Source organism: Narcine bancroftii, chromosome 2, assembly GCF_036971445.1.
Source record: "Narcine bancroftii isolate sNarBan1 chromosome 2, sNarBan1.hap1, whole genome shotgun sequence".
Lineage (NCBI taxonomy): Eukaryota > Metazoa > Chordata > Chondrichthyes > Torpediniformes > Narcinidae > Narcine > Narcine bancroftii.
Window position 1 is genome coordinate 364493260 of NC_091470.1, and position 17913 is coordinate 364511172.

The 17913-nt window shown below is 41.5% G+C and overlaps 1 protein-coding gene across 7 annotated transcripts in view; it reads right to left on the reverse strand.

The window, feature by feature from the left end:
• LOC138755825 (intermembrane lipid transfer protein VPS13B-like) overlaps nucleotides 1–17913 on the reverse strand; it is a 1263706-nt gene that overhangs the window by 67804 nt on the left and 1177989 nt on the right. For all 7 annotated transcript variants that reach the window (XR_011352575.1, XM_069922506.1, XM_069922508.1 and 4 more), the window contains 4 exons: nucleotides 12888–13055; nucleotides 12007–12217; nucleotides 10313–10501; nucleotides 2322–2468 (listed from right to left, as the gene is read on the reverse strand). Coding sequence is in view for 6 of the 7 variants with exons in the window: in XM_069922506.1 (XP_069778607.1) it covers nucleotides 2322–2468; nucleotides 10313–10501; nucleotides 12007–12217; nucleotides 12888–13055 (715 nt within the window). In the remaining variant the exon portion in view is untranslated. The remainder of the gene's footprint in view (nucleotides 1–2321; nucleotides 2469–10312; nucleotides 10502–12006; nucleotides 12218–12887; nucleotides 13056–17913) is intronic.

The window sequence follows — 17913 nt, forward strand, 5'->3', positions numbered from 1 at the left end:
AGCGAGCAATGGACTTGTACTGCCATGTCGCCTCTGTGGATAAATGCTCCCAAGGACCTCTGCCATTTATTCTGCATGTACTATCAGATTTTGCCTTTCCCAAGTTCATTACCTTACACTGGGCTGGATTAAATTCCATCAGCCACAACTCCACCTGACTTTTCAGATGAGCTGTGTCCTCAGACAAGCTTCTGCGCTTTCTGCGACTTTGTTCGTGTCATCTGCAAGCTTACTAATAAAGCCTGTAATTTATATATATTGTAAATAACAGAGGATCCAGCACAGATCTATGCAGTACAGTACTTGTTAGTTTTCCAGTCAGGAAGAAACACACACCCCGACACCTTGTCTCATATCCCTAAGCCAGATTTGATCCGCTTTGCCATAAACCTCAGATGTATTGTGCCTTCACTTTCTGGACCAGTCAACCGTGTTTTGTCAGTAGCCTCAATGAAGTCCATGTACATCATGTAACTTACTTGTAATACTGTGTTCCAATCTGGTCGCCTCAATACAGGAAAGATGTGGAAGCTTTAGAGAGGGTGCAGGGGAGATTTACTAGATGTTGCCTGGATTGGAAAAGGTGTCTTATGAGGCAATGTTAATAGAGCAAGAGTTTTTCTCTTTGGAGAGAAGAAGCTCCAGGGAACCTCAGGGCTGGGTGCTCAGCCCACTCCTGTTCACGCTACTGACCCACGACTGCATCACCAGATCCAGCTCCAATAGCGTCATCAAGTTTGCTGGGGAGTATCTGTGCCAGCACCACCAGGCTGAGGAACAGCTTCTTCCCACGAGCAGTGAGAATGCTGAACGACCAAAGGAACCACTCACACTCACCAACTGAGGTCCTCATATTCATGAAAGAAAGTCTATTCATCAATTGATCTATTTATTTATTTTTATAGTTATAATACTTGCCCTGCATATGTATTATTTGTCTGTATGCGTGCTATGTCAGGTTGTATGTCTGCATCTTTTTGCATGGAGGATTGGAGAACACTGTTTCATCGTGCTGTACTTGTACAATCAGATGACAATAAACTCGACTTGAGAAGGATGAGAAGTGACTTAAATGGGGTTTAGAAGGGGTCTAAATAAGGTGGACAGCCAGGGCCTTTTTCCTGGGGGGGTGAGACTATAAAATACAAGAGGACATCTGCGTAAGGTGAGGGGAAGAGAGTTTAGAAGAGAAGTCAGGGATGTGTTCATTACACAGAGAGTGATGGGTGGCTGGAATGCATTGCCAGGGGTGGTGGTGGAGGCTGGTATATTAGAAACAATTAAAAGACTTACACAGGTACATAGATGCAAGAAAAATAGGAGTTATAGGTGTGAGGTAGGGAAGATTTAGATTGTTGAGTAGGTTTATGTAAGTCGACACTACATTGTGGGCTAAAGGGCCTGCACTGTGCTGTAATGTTTTATGTTCTAAACCACATCTACTATCAGAATCAGAATTCATTGTCATGAACATGTCACATATTTTATTGTTTTGACGCAGCATTACTGTGAAAATATTGGTATAAATCACATTTCAAAAATAAATAAATTGTGCAAAAAATAGGAGAAGTGAGATCGTCACTCAAAATGTCTGCGTTTCATTGTCCATTCAGAAATCTGATGGCAGAGTGGAAGGAGCTGTTCTTGTGCCGCTGGGTGCTCTCTTCATTCTGGGAAATACTATGCCGCCTTCATTAATTTTCTTACCCACACAACGTGCAATGGTTGCTTGTTAGGCAAGCTGGGACAAACAATGTGACTGGTCTGCATTACAGGGCTCAGCAGGCACAGCGAGTACAGTCATTACAGGGGACTTGACAGCACCCACTCTATGTCATGACTATTGGTTCCTAATGTTTACTCATCATCCCCTGTTGGACGTGGCAGTAGCTGCTCTCTCCATCTCGGTTTGTTTGACTTGCCCCAGCCCGTAGATTTTTCTCGAGGCTGGTTACCAGATAGGTGGAGGTGTGCACACATGGATTCCAGGACCAAGAGCAGTCCAGTAAAATCCCTGTTATCCAGAATTCAAGCAACCAGAAACCACAAGCCACAAGCAAAAAAAAAGCAGAAAATAAATGGGTTTAAAATTAGCACGCCTCGCCATTCGTTCTCATGTAACACGCAGTCTCAAACAAAGGGAAATCTTGCTTATCCAGCATCTACCAATCCCCATAGGTGCCAGGTACTAGGGATTCTACTGTCTAGTGAATCAGCATTGTGGGGAGATTCTAAATAGGATATCGGTGTACAATGACCGTAATCATAAGGTTACCTCTTGTGTTAAGTAAATCTGTTGAAATAGAATCTATAACACATACCTCTGTCAAAGTTGCTTGCTGAGGGAAGATGAGCATGGGACGATAGTAGATTTTGTGGCTGGTGTTGTTAATTATAACTGTCTTGTCTTCAATCACAAGGATCTGAATCCCATGTCGTACCACAGAAGAGATGCAGAACTGACACAGCTGTGGAGCACAAGGAACTTCTCAGTAAAATCGAACGAAAGAAAACAAAGGATGTGCTCAATACATAATAATCACTTTTACTCTTGGGATGCTCAAAAGTACTTTGCCTTAAATAAGTTTCTTTTTAAGTGTTGTCATATAATGTAGACAAGCTGCTCTACAATCAATAGACAAATGGGAACTCGCTGTTATTCCATTGGGGAAGGAAGGTTATTGCACTGGGGTTCCTGTAGCATTTACAGCAAAGAAGGGAAAACATATAAATTCTGCTATTCTTTTACATTTAAATTTTTAAATATAAGTTAATTTTAAATTTAGACGTGCAACATGGTAACAGGCTCTTTCACCCCACGATCCCAAGCCAGCCAATTACACCCAATTGACCTGCACCCAAGGTACATTTTTGAATGGAGGGAGGAAACTGGACACCCGGAGGAAACCCACGCAGACACGAGAAGAACGTACAAACTTCTTATAGACAGCATGGTATTCAAACCTCTTCGTTGGTGCTGTAACAGCATTGTGCTAACTGCCACCCCTAATATATAGTTTCATACACTATTATTTATGAAACTATGTTTTTTTAAAATATTTTGTTTAGCAATTTTTAAACCACAACCATAGATACATTCCTTTCAATAAAAAGCTTCAAAAGTTATACATATGCTATACAAAATCTCCCGCTTCCAAAAACCCCAGAAAACATATAAAAAAAAAGAAAAAGAAGAAACAGAAATAGAATAAAGAGAATGCCAAAAGAATAAACTGTTTAATATAGAATTTTTAACAATATAATGAGGTTACCAAACAATGGGGTCTTCAGAGAATCTGTTAAATATTCATACCCACATTTTGCAAATATCGGCACTATGTTTTCCTAAATATGTGATATTTATTTTCTAAATTATAAGTTATCTTCTCAAGTAGAATACAGCTATGAAGTTCTGCAGGCCATCTCTCCATCCCTGCATCTGATTCCCAAGTAATAGCTATACACTTCCTAGAAACTGCTAAAGTAATTTGTACAAATTCAATTTGATACATTGTTAATTTTACTTTAGGTCTTATAGCCCTAATATTACCCAACAAAAATAGCATCCGATCCGGTGGGAACTTAAACCCCCGTTATTCGTTCCAAAAAAATTTCCAACTTCCAGCCGGAAGTGTTTTATTTTAGGACACTCCCAAGTAGAACACAGAAATTATCCAAACTCTTATCCACATTTAAAACATAAATCTGATAGTACTGGGTTCAATTTTTAAATTTTTGAGGAATTAAGTATAACTGATGCAAGAAATTATATTGAACCAACCTAAATTAACATTAATAACCTTTGTCATATTATCCCTACATAGTTGCATCCAATCATTTTCCTCTATTTGTCTATTCAAATCCGCTTCCCATCTTAATCTCAATTTATGTGCCCCTATTTTAGGGGTTTTCTTTTGAAATAAATTCTACATTAGAGATAAATTTATTAATATTATGAATCAATAATTCCAATTCACTCTGAGTAGGTAATGTCAAATTAGGACCTATCTTATCAGTCAAGAAAGCCTGAACTTGATAATAACATTAAAAATTATTGTTTGACACATTTTATTTATTTTTCATTCATTCAAAAGTAATAAATCTTCCAGCTTCAAATTAATCTTCTATTCTCTCTACACCCAACGGCATCCAACTCCTCAGAAATTGATTATCCATAGAAAATAGAGTAAGTCTATTTGATATAAAGACATTTTACATGAAATTAAAGCTTTTGGACCTATTTTATTCCATAATTCAATCAAATGTTTCAAAAAGGTGTTTCTCTACTTCCCACCAGTAATTTTCAATTCCACATAAATAAAATCCTGTATATTAATTTCTCTTATTTTATTGTTCTATATTAGCCCAAGCAGGAATTCTATCTACACTGCATTAATAAATCTCAATTGAGCTGCCTTATAATAATTTTTAAAATGGGAAAGTTGTAAACCTCCCAATTCAATTTTTCCAAAGAAACCCTCATCATTTTCCATTTTTACAAAAACTTTCTTATACACATATTCAAATCTTTTTAAAAAAATTGAGGAATTGAAATAGGAAAAGACTGGAAAAAATATTGAATATTAGGGAAAATATTCATTTTAATACAAGCAACTCTACATACTAAAGTTATAGGTAATTTATTCCATCTATTCAAATCTTGATTAATTTTATTAAGTTGTAGTAAATAATTCAATTTATATAAATTATTTAAATCATTATCTACTCTAATATCTAAATATTTAATTCCAATATCTGGCTATATAAATTGAGTGGCCTTTTTACACTGAGGTATAGTCCCTCTTAACTAAGGGCAAGATTTCACTTTTATCTTATACCCAGATATTTCACCATATACAGGATTTCTCTGCGATCCTTCACAGCGCTATGATTTTCTCCAAAATTGAACTGGTGGGTGGGTACCAGCAGATCCCAGTTCACCCGGTCGACATTCCTAAGACTGCCTTAATTACCCCTTTTGGGCTATTTGAATTCCTCCATATGCCCTTTAGTTTAAGAAACATGGGCCAGACATTTCCACACCTAATGGACACAGTGACCCAGGCCTGGATTTCACATTTGTTTATTTGGACGACATCCTTATCGCCAGCCGCTTGTGACTGTAGCATCGGACCCATCTCTGTCAACTACGTCAGTGGCTAGATGACCACGGATTAACAATCAACCTGGCCAAATACCAGCTTGGCCTCGCATCAATCGATTTCCTCGGCCACTGCATCGATCAGCACGGAGTGGTTCCACTACCTTCGAAGGTCGAGGCCATCTGCAAATTCCCAAGACCCTCTACCATCAAGGGCCTGCAGGGGTTTGTTGGTATGATTAACTTTTATCATCATTTTGTGCCAGCTCCAGCCAGTTATGCAGCTACTTTTCAAACTCTTGTCTGGATATCCCAAGGAACTGAAATGGGATGACGAGGCCACATTCAAGAATGCCAAAGGAGCACAAGTAAGGGCCTCAATGCTTGTGCACCTGTGGGTTGATCTGCTAACAGCTGTGACAGTGGATACATCAGGTACTACGGCAGGCGGGGTCCTAGAACAGCTCATCAACAGCGCCTGGAAACCCATGGCTTTCTTTAGTCATTATTTGAGACCACCAGAGTAAGTACAGTGCCTTTGATGGGGAGCTCTTTTCCCTCTACTTGGCCTTACTGCATTTTCACTATTTCCTCGAGGGCAGTGAGTTCACGGTCTACACGGATCACAAGCCATTGACGTGTTCCTTCGCCAAGATGACGATGACAACTCTCTTACATATCAGAGTTTGTGATTATGATAAAGCACATTGCGGGCTGAAGAATCTGTACTGTAGTCGTAATAATGAATTGGCCTATCTAGTCTGTGCCAAACTAGTTTTCTGTCTCGTCCCGTTGACCTGCACCTGGCCTTCCATATCCCTCCCATCCATGCACCTATCCAAATGTCACCACTTCAGCTGGCAGCTCATTCCACTTTCCAATGAAGGGTTTTGACCCTCGACATTGACATTCCATTTCCCTTCACAGATGCTTCCTGACCCATTGAATTCCACCAGAGGCATTTTTTACATTCCAGATTCCAGCATCTGCAGTCTACCATGTCTCTTGTTGCTTCAGAAGAGTTAAGGGAACTGCTGTCATCAGCTGCTTATTCTGGACGCGGATAAAACCTGATGGGATTTGTGTTCCCTTTTCCGTAAGACAAGTTGTTCGGACTGATCAACATTTCCCTTAACCAGCAGTTAAGGACTTTCAGATATCTGTACAGCAAGCTTTGGATTTATGTATGTGTGGATCTGTGAAAAGATGGGTATTCACTGTTGACACATCTGATTTCTTGCTCTGTTGGCCAACTTACTATTGAGCCCTATGGTGGAGGAGTGATCAGCTGAGAGAAGCAGAGTGCACCCCTCAAGGTTTACAGCAAGGAGTGCTGGCAAGGTACAGTGATCCTATACACTGGTACAGGATCACCAACTCTGTGAAAAAAATTTTACTTTAATGTTTTTAATTACTTGATGTTAATTTTAGTCATTTTTTATTTTCTTCTGTATCCAGAATAAGTTAAATTAAAAATTTTAAGTTTAAATTACATTTAGACATACAGCACGGTAACAGGCCCTTTCGGCCCATGCCGCCCAATTACACCCAGTTGACCTTTAACCCCTTGTACGTTTCAAACTGTGAGAGGAAACCAGAGCCGCCAGGGAAAACCCACGCAAACACAGGGAGAACAGACAAATTCTTTACAGACAGTGTGGGATATGAACCCCAGTCCTGATTGCTGGCGCTATAACAGACATGCCGCCCCTAAATAATAGGAGTGGGACTGCACATTCAGGCAGCAGGCATAATGATTCATCCCACATGCAGAGAAATCATCCAACTTGGTGCAGATAAAGGATGATCAGGCCCTTGTCAACAAGAGGAGCGGCGAGACCAAGGTCCAGCTACAGAATCAGGAATCGCTAAAGATAAAAAATGTAATTTGAGTAGCTGGTGCAATTTTATTCCATTACTCAAGGGGGTGGAAGTTGTACTAGATTTATGCAGAGATCTGGCAAGACCACAAGATGGAGTAAACACATTTAATCTTGGAACCTCAGGAAGGATGTACTGCTCTTGGATACAAAATAGCACAGATGCACAGAATGATACTGCCATTAGCGAGGACAAATGCAGATCTGCATGGACAGGACTTGTATTAAACTGTAAGGGCTGATCAAATATTTTAGCTCATGAAAAATATTTTATGCTAATTTTCTTATGAAATCCATTGTTTTTGCTTTATAAAATTCGATTTCCTTCTCTGTGCAGAAAAGATGAATGCGAGTGAAGATACTCGTTGAAGTGATCAATGGGAGATGTTCCTCAAGAAAGCAGGCAACTTCATGAAGAATCTCCATTACCCTGGTCAGAGAGAAGGAACATATGCCTGGAGTCTGGCACCTCTAAGTTCAAGAACATTTGTATCCAACAGCTATCAAGCTTGTGAACCTCGCCGTATTCCCTTACCATAGATTACTCCAGGACCTGCCCATTAATTTTTTTCACAAACTGTTACGGTGACTATTTATTTACCCATCCTTTGAGGTGCACTGTCGTACAGAAAGCAGACACAAAACTTAAAGACTGATCAACAGGCTTTATTCCACTTAAAGTCCCTGCTGCAGTGAGCTGTAGCTCCAAGTGACTGACCTCGAGGGGCTGGATGTGGCTTATATCCCGGCGGATGATTGGCATCTGACCGGGCGGGGCTTGGTCCATTCAGGTCGGCTGCTTGACAGCCGGCCAGGTGTTGTCTTGTCCTCCAGTGCTCTTCCTGCAGGTTACACAGGTCACCCCTGCAGTCGGCTAGTGGTGTATCATCACAGCCTTTTATATTAAATTTTTTGGTCTCATTCACATTGTAGTATTTTAATTTGAACTATTGTTGTTGTATCTTGCATACCTTGTGTGATTGCAGTGAGTAACAGGTTTGGTGCATCTGTATTTATGTATATGACAATAAACTCTCATCACAATATTTGGGATAAATGGAGAGAAACTGCTGGTTCTACTGGGGAGAGTCCAGAATAATGGGGCCATAAATTCAAAGTTAAAAGCAGGGAGTGAGGAAACACTTCTTCACCTGAAAAGGTAGAGAAATCTGAAACTTTAAAGTTTAAAGTTGAGATTAATGGTCAGAGTGCATTCGTGACATCTTGTACAAGCCTGAGATTCTTTTTTACTGTGGGACAGGCAAAATTTCTACTTCTCTGTAGAGCTAAAAAAATCCTACTCAAGAAAAGAAACGTATATAAAAGGGGGAAATGTATATAAAGAAAGAAATGTAAGCAGACTGCAAACACAGAAAATAAATAACATGCAAAGTCCGAGTCCTTAATGAATCTCTGAGTTTGTTATTGAGGAGTCTGATGGTGGAAGGGTAGCGGCTGTTCTGAACCTACTGGTGCGAGTCTTATGGCACCCATACCTCTTTCCTGACAGCAGCAGTGAGAACAGAGCGTGTGCTGGGTGGCATGAATCCTTGATGATTGCGGCTGCTCTTTGACGGCAGCATTTCATGTATATTTTCTCGATGTTGGGGAGAGTTTTGCCTGCGATACACTGGGCTGTGCCCTGAGCAGGGCTTCCCGCTCAGAGGAATTAGTGCCCCCATACCAGGCCATGATGCAGCTGGTCAGCGCACTTTCCTCTACACATCTGTCAAAATTTTTCAAACTTTAGCTCAGAATTGAAATTGGATAAAAAGGGTGTGTATTTAATGCATAAATTGGGAAAAATTCGAAGTCAAATTCTAGTGCTACATATATGAATTGAATTTTTAACTACTGTGTTTACTGACACAGTAAAAAAAAAGTTAATGATAGGAATATTCTGGAAAGGGATGCAAACCTACTGCAGGCAAATACACTGATTGGTATGAAGGTCAGCAAGGATGATTAGGCCAGAAGGGCCTGCTTCAGTTTCCATGAGAACAGACATTTTATTGAATTGAAGTATCTGTGGCTATTTCTCCTGAAGCCTTGCCTCATGGGAAACTGGAGGGGGCTCATCCAGTTATAACTCAGCCTTGAGAGGGTGCCAGTCCCTCATACTGATACTGTACTGTCATCAGTAGGCACTCTGTATTTCTAACATGCTAAAAGGAATTGAATCAAAAGGTCACAAGTTGTGGCCTGTCGTTGCAAACTCAGAATGCAAGGAGTTGGGAAACGGGTATGAATCCAGCTGGGAGATTGCCTTGTACTCAGCAACTGGCCGGCATTGATTGCAATGAGCTGCCTTCTTGCCAATAGACAGCACTTACAAAGATCACAGCACAAGGGTAAAACAATGCGCCCATTTTGAGATGGAAAAAGGTATGAAATCCAACTTCAACCTGTCTCTCCCCTGAAAAGCTGCTGTGGCTGGAGAGGGAGAGGCAGCTGAATGAAGGTTCAAAAGTGACATTGTTAGGTAGGATTATTTAAGGTCACAAAATCAAGGCAAGCTGATAAAATTAAGAGATTGACCATTTGAGAGTTGACGGACAAAGGCTTAGGAGTAACATGAGGGGGAACTTCTTTACTCAGAGAGTGGTAATTGTGTGGAATGGGCTTCCGGGAAAGGTGGTGGAGGCAGGGTCAATTTTGTCATTTAAGAAAGAGTTGGATAAATATATGGATGGGAGGGGGATGGAGGGATATGGGCAGAGTGCTGGTAAGTGGGATTAGAGGAGGATCAGTGCGGACTAGAAGGGCCAAATTGGCCTGTTTCTGTGCTGTGATTGTTATATGGTTATATGATCAGATTGAAAGATGAACCAGGTGCGGGAGGTCTATTTAAATATAAATATACAGCCTAATATCAGGCCGTTCCAGCCCATGGACCCATGCTGCCCAAATACATCCAATTAACCTACAACCCCCCCCAACGTTTTGAAGAGTGGGAGGAAACCAGAGCACCCGGAGGAGCCCACGCAGATACAGGGAGAATGTACAAATTTTTTCTGTTCCTTTAAGTGTTCCAAAGAAGGTGAAGTTTAAGGAAGGAAATTGTTTGCAAAATGCATTTGCTTGCAATGTTGAAAGTGTTGTGTTTCCTGGGAACTTGTGTACCAGGTTGAAGGAGCTTGAAGTGCCATTGAGAACACGCTTGTTTCCGAGCACTGTTCTAAATGGAACTTCCTTGGCCTGTGTTTCCTGGGAACTTGTGTACCAGGTTGAAGGAGCTTGAAGTGCCATTGAGAACACGCTTGTTTCCGAGCACTGTTCTAAATGGAACTTCCTTGGCCAGACACAAAATAACCACTTGTTTCAAACTGACCTTCTGGTGATCGGGGAAAGCACCGAGTTTGACATCTGCATCAGCAATTCCTTCCTCGTCCAAGGTGATGACATCAGTGGTGGGATAGTCCTGCCACGAGGGGGAAGTGATGTCATGCACTAGCCGGATTGCAGTGGATTTATGTACAGTGTTGGTGCTGGCCCAGTATATCCCAATCTGAAATGGCTCCTAAAATTAATTGTTAAAACACACATCATTATATATTTTACGACATTTTCCACTGGATTTACATTGAACATGTGGTTGGATCTTTTTGTATTTTTTTACAGCACGGTAGAAGTCAACTCTGGCCGTTCAAATCCTTGCTGCCCATTTATACCCAAATGAATCTTCAACCTCGTACTTTTTGAAGAAACCAGATCACCTGGAGGAAACCCACGCAGACATGGGGTGAGCATGTAGACCTCTTACAGACAACGTCGGATTCCAACCTGGGTCACTGGCACTGTAGTAACGTTGTACAACCACTACTCTAACTGTAGCATGGACTAGTAGAGGCGAATTGGCCTGGGTCTCCTCCAGGTGTTCTGGTTTCCTCCCACTCTCCAAAACATACAAGCTTGTAGATTAAATTGGGTGTAACTGGGTGGCGCGGGTCTTAATGGCTAGAATCGGCTTCTACCATTTTGTAAATAAAATGTAAAAATTTTTAAAGTAAACAATGTATTGTTAAGGGCCCAGATGACCCAAAAACCCAGCAGCAATAGAAATTCATCGAGACAAATGGTTACTTGAACAAAAGTAGTTTTGCATTTTCTTCAGACATAAAAAAAGGATCAAACTTTAACTTAACTTTACCTAACTTTACCCCCTTCTAATCCTAAGTGCACGTGTATGTAATGAGTGTATAAGTTTGGAAAACTTCTTTGGTTCACAATCCAATCTCACTTCTCACTCCTCCAAGTTCACCGATATCAGGCAATTCTTATACTGTGCACAGAATTTAACATTTATGAACTTTCACTAAGCTCTGGTGTTTAAAAGTAATTGGAAACCACTCAGGAAGGTTCTTGTTTTTAGAGAAAGACTTGTTGCTCATTGGACACACACAAACTGATTCCCTCTAATCAGCTACTTCAGTAATTCAGCTGAAGAAACTTGCCACATCGGGGTTTTCCAAATGATAACCACTTCTTCTGCAGGTCACCACAAAGTTTCTTTTTGTTTCCCTTATTTCAGGTGAAACACTCTAGCCAGCCATTTCCTCTTGTATGGACCACAAGGGTTTTGAACAGGCTGAACTCAGAACTTACAAACTGTCTTCAAAATGGGGTTTTTAAACAAGCTGCCAGCTTAGAGAATGCCTGTTTGGCCTCCTCTCTCTCTCTCTCTCTCTCTGTTTGCAAAACAACATGAACTTCTTAGAACAGCAAACTGCCTCCAGACACATTGCGGCACCATTCATGTGTTGCTTTCCAAAACAATACTCCATTGCTCCACGGCATGTCCAATGAACACCTACTTGTGAAGTCCTTCAGCAAAGCCGTTTCCATTGTCTTTACAAAGGCATTGGAGTGTCTGGTTGGAGCAGAACTCTTGCATTCTACATGAGATCCGTTTTGTGAAGTGTTGGTGTTTGTTTGTGACCGAAAACAAAACCCCCAATCTAACTCTTCCAAAAACATATCTATTCATAATATAAAATATGACATAATCCATCACAGCATTATTACCTTGAAGTTTGGCGGTACAATAATTTTCCCTGTTGGTATCTGCACAACTATCTTTTCACCTTCAAACAGCCAGAGGTCCCATTTGGACTGGTTGACAAACAAGGCCCAAGGTAGCAACTCAACAAGAAGTGTATTGAGACAGGGCTTCCAGGCAGACAGCTTAACTTGCATCGGACTGTCCCACTGAGCAAGAGGTTCACTGCTGTTCTTGCTGTTCAAGCCAAGCACATATTAAAGAAACAAATTAGTTCTTCATTATCATGGCCTGAAAGTTTTGTTCTTGAAGCAAGCATTTAAGCTGTCATAATTCCTCATGTCGATTGTGTCAGATCCTCAGAAAAAAAACTGTTATTTCTTTTAAAAGGCTGCCAGAAAATGCTTACACAAAGATTATCTCCAAATTCTTTTGTGTTGCTCTACAATCTTCCCAGACATAGCTAAAATGACATCCATCTTTTGAACTGTGGATTACTAGTTCATCGAATGCTTTGATTCAAAATATTGTAAAGTAAGTTTAGAGATTGAATGACTTGAACCAAAAACCATGACAGGCCAGCAGGAAAAAAAAAGGCCACTTTGTAGCCAAAGCATTGTAAATGTATATATTTTTAATTGCTAAAATAAATATTTTCTTGAATTACTGTTTAAATTCCGATCGACTCTAAGAACTACTCTTAGTCCAGCGCAAAAGTAAATAGTTTCATTAAAGACACAGAAGGAAATGACACATTACTCAGCATATTAGTTCATCTCTGATTGGAGAAGATTTCAGCTAAAGAATACAGAAAGTAACAGAAAGTTATTACTTGCATTTACATTTCGCTGTCCTCAAACTACCATTTGCAGTCTGTGCAGTGATTGAAGGATTGCATGGGCATTACCTGTCAATTTCTTTTATGTAGGGCCAGGCAAGATGTACATCACTGTCCCCTTTGTAGAACTCTGCGAGTAATTTACTGGCAGTACATTCCGTCTGTGGCCCACGGGCAATTTGTTTAATAAGGGCTGTTGAGATTGGTACAGCACACTGGGATGCTTCATCCTCCTCCCTGAAAAGGAAGAGGAGCAATTGTTACATTTCCTTGTATTCTCATTCGAATGCAGTTGTGATCAAGAACTTAAAAAAAAAATCAAGTTTATTTTTGCAGGAGTTATTTATTATAAAATTTAGGCACACAGCACAGCAACTGGCCCTTCCAGCCTATAAGCCTAAATACCCCAATTAACTTACAACCTCCGTATGTTTTGCAACGCGAGAGGAAACCCACGCAGACACAGGGAGAACATACAAATTCCTTACACTCAGCGCCAGATTCAAACCCAGGTTGCTGGCGCTATAATAGCGTTCTGCTAAGTGATTAGAATAATCGGTTTGATTAGCATAAATAAGCAAAAAATGTGTTTTTATACTTTTTAGGGCATTAAGGTTTCAGAAGAGGCACAGATTTTACTGAAGGGAAGCGTAGCTTAAAAAAATGGTCGGGGGTTGTCGATTAATTGGGCACGGCCTCGAGATCCAAAACGGCCCGTTACCGTGCTGCATGTATAAATTAAAAATTAAAATTACATCAAATTTTTTGGAATAGTTATGAAAAAAATTGGGCTTTGCCCCTTAAGTGAAGATTTTGAGAGAGGGGTCCAAATGGAGTAATCAGGAGAAAACTGCTTTCAGTGGCAAGAGGGCATGGATTCAATATAAAGTAATAAGATGGAGGAACGCAGTAGGGAATGCAGCATCAGGGAGAGAAAAAGAATTGTCAGTGTTTCAGATTGGAATCCTTCATCAAGGCTTGAATCCCTCCAGCAGTTTGTTTTTGCCTCCAGATTCCAGCATCTGCAGTTTCCTGTGGTGCATACAGATAGAATACGATCGGCCAAGGAAGCCAGGACATCAAAGGTGATGAGTGAAAGCTGGGCAGTGGGGCTGAGTGGGAAAATAAATCAGCTCATGACGGAATGGTGGGGCAGACTCGATAGGCGGAATAGCCTATTTCTGCTCCTCTGTCTTTATGGTATGATCTGGAACATAAGAGCTCAAAACGTCTCCTTCTGTGCCATATTTTTCCACAATCCCGCAAGGTGCCTTTACATATTTCACCGGCACAGAAAGATTATTGCAGCCTTTTATTCACAAGAGTAAATTTAGCTTTCTGAAATGGTTGATGATGAAACATTGCCTCAATTAATATCTGGAGACATGAGATCGCAGAGGCTGGTAAATGAAACTAAATAAAAATCTGCTGGAGGAACTGCAGCGGGTTGAGCAGCATCAGGGAGAGATAAAGAATGGTCGATGTTTCCGACCGGATCCCTCTCTCCATTCATTTTCTTCCACTGATGCTGCTTAGCCCTTTGAGTTCCTCCAGCAGTCTGCATTGATTAGTATTGGTCAGCATTCATCTGTCCGGATTCACCCCGAGGTAAAACCTAACGATATAATGCTATTCTTAAAATTGTTTTTAAACGTTAATTTAGAGCTAGTTCTGACCATCGGTTGAGGATGGAGATCTTGTCGCTGAGGAGGACTTTGCCGTCTGAGCTGCGCAGCGGGCTTTGGACTTGGGGTGAGGGGCCGTACACAGCCTTTAGAGCCTTGTAAAATCCCTAACATCGAAGTACTCGAGATGGCTGAGGCCGACAGCATCGAATCCATGGAGGGCCATCACCTCCCCAAGATTGTGTTATATGGCAAGCTCTCCACTTGGTGCACCAAAGAAGAGGTACAAGGACTGCCTAAAGAAATCTCTTGGTGCCTGCCATATTGACCACCGCCAATGGGCTGATATCGCCTCCAACCGTGCATCTTGGCGCCTCACAGTTCAACGGGCAGCAACCTCCTTTGAAGAAAACTGCAGAGCCCACCTCACTGACAAAAGACAAAGGAGGAAAAACCCAACACTCAACCCCAACCCACCAATTTTCCCCTGCAACCACTGCAACCGTGTCTGCCTGTCCCGCATCGGACTTGTCAGCCACAAACGAGCCTGCAGCTGACGTGGACATTGACCCCTCCATTAATCTTCGTCCACGAAGCCAAGCCAAAGAAGAAGAAAAGAGAGCTAGAGCACAGTAGCAGGTCCTACCAGCCCCATGCTGCCCAAATACACCGATGTGACCAATTGGTCTTCTAACCCCATAAATCCATGGAATGTGGGAGGCACCCGGAGGCAACCCAAGATGTGCAGACATCTTACAGACAGCACCGGATTCGAACCCCAGTCGCTGGCACTGTAACAGCATTCCACTAATCGTGTCGTCCAATGCTGTCGGCAGCTGTGACACCTGCCATCTGCCTTTCCCTAAAATTTTCTCACTGATGTGAATTAAATAAAACTTTCAGAACAGATGCACTTTAGTTTGCAACTGGCCACGTAATGTGGCCGTGCACAAACAAATCATACATTTCCTAAGTGAATCCGCTCCATTGGCTTTAAGCCGTTAAGACATCCTGGGGGTCATGAACACCACTTGTGAATGCAGTTCTTTCTCTTGCTCCCTCCGTGCTCCCCATTCAAGTGCTTCCTTTCGCGTTGACATGCCCAACGAGCCAAGTAAACTCTGCAGTTTGCAGCAATAAAGCTATAAAGCTGAAGACATGATATAGAAGCACAGCAAACAGAAAGGTTTTGGGCAGATACATAGAGAGGAAAGGCTTGGAGCAATGTGGACCAAACACAAGTCAATGGTCGGCATGAATAAGTTACATCAGAGAACAGAACTAACGCTGAGGGAAAAATAGAACAGTATACCACTAATTTTTTAAAGTATATTTTTAACATCTTAATTTAGAGATACAGCACAGTAACAGGTTCTCTGGCCAGAAGCCCATGTCACCCAAATATATCCATGTGACCAATCAACCTACTACCCTGTCTGTCTTTGGAGTGTGGACGGAAACCAGAGTGCCCGGAGTAAACCCGAGCAGTCGTGGAGAGAACCTGCCATCTCTTTACAGACAGTGTTGGATTCGAAACCAGAACACTGGTGCTGTAACAGAGTTCTGCTACGCTAAACATGCTGGCCCAATTATTTTTAGACATGCATACAGTACGGTAACAGGCCCTTTCAGACCACAAGCCCATGCCACCCAGTTGACCTGGTACGCTTTTGAAGGGTGGGAGGAAACCGCAGCACCCGGAAGAAACCCACTCAGACACAGGGAGAATGTACCAACTCCTTACAGGTGGCGTTGGATATGAAAACGGAACCCTGGCGCCGCAACAGTGTTGTGGTAACTGCTGTGCCAACCGTGCCACTCCAATTATATCCCATAGAAGTGTCGCCATGCAGCGTTATACATGCAGAAACGTTTGACCAAAGGGAATGAATGCATGAAGAGATTACTTGCATAAATACAATATGCTAATATATTTAGTTTGACTTGCAGCAACTTCCAGGTACATAAAACACACCATCAACAATATAAAGATAATTAACAAATAAGATGCCATGAACCGAAACAATAAATAAAAGGAAGAGAGAAAAAAAATGTAATAAATATTCATACTTGGTCAGTAATGCAAAAAAAGTCAATCGAAGCAGCAGATCTCTTGAGAGGTTTAAGAGCCTAATAGCTGATGGACCTAGAGGTGTGAACTTTAGGATGATGTACCTTCTGAATCTTTGCACCTATCACAATTTTTCTGGAATGTTCCAAAGCACTTTGCAGCCAATACACTCTTTTTAAAGTTTTGTCCAGCCATTCTCAACAGGGGCCATATCCGGAGGCCACGGACTGAAATCATAAATTGCTTTTTATGCTGTTGGTAGGAAAGAAGCACAGAAGCACGAAACTTGAGCACTTCATATGGAAGGGGGTCCATAAACTTGAGTAGAGTTTGAAGGGGGCTGGAGCCAAAAAAAAAAGGCTGGTTGAATGATTGTTGTAATACAGGAAACACGTCAGCCAGTTTGCAATCAGCAAGTTCCCAAACAAACAGCAATGGTGTATAATATAGATTCGCTGGCACTGCTGCTGTTGTTGGCTGGATAATGAGCCAGGTTACAGGATTGAGGTCGAGAATCTGGTTGTGTGGTGCCAGATCAAGGATCTGATGGTGGATTTTAGGAAGAGGAAGCTAAGGAATCTGTCTTCATTGACCAGATGGTGGTGAAGGACAGGATGAGTATCTTCATGTTTCTTACCAGACAGCGCTCATGTCCTCATTTTCTCAAGAGTTTGGCATGTTGTCAAATACTCGATCCAACTTCTACTGGTGCACTGTGGACAGTATGCTGACTGTTTGCCTCACAGCCTGGTTTGGAAACTCAAGTGCCCAAAAATGCAGGTCAGCAGAAGGTGGCAAGTCCATTATGGGCAGTGACTTTCCGTCCTCATTTGTGTGAAAGCACTGTCTCGAGAAGACAGCCAACATCATGAAGCAGCCTGATCACAACATCTTCTCACTGAGGCCTCCAACAGAAGGTCCAGAAGTCTGAAGTCCCGCAGGTGCAAGAACAGTTTCTTGATCTTCCCCGTGCCATCTAAACCATTGAGCATGTCCACCAAAGATCGATCTGTACAACTGACAGAACACATTCTTTCGCACTATCAGCCAGCCAACCGTGAATATTTATGATTATTTTCTCTTTTTTTTTAATCCTTTCTGGCATCTTAACTGCACTCAGTTTATGTTTTACATACCTAGGAAGCTGCAACAAGTAAGACTTACATGGCATCTGCACGCTGTGCACCTATATTTAACAATAAACCCGTTCGTTCATCTCTCTGTCCGTCCATTCATTCGTTCACTTTATATTATGTTTTTGTGCTATTGATTTCAGGAAAAATGTTGACACTATCACATTTAAACATTTTTAAGTATCACCCATAAGCAACAATAAAGACTAATTTGACCTCTGTTTTGATACTTGAATCCCCGGTCTTCTGAATCAGGAGTGAGATTG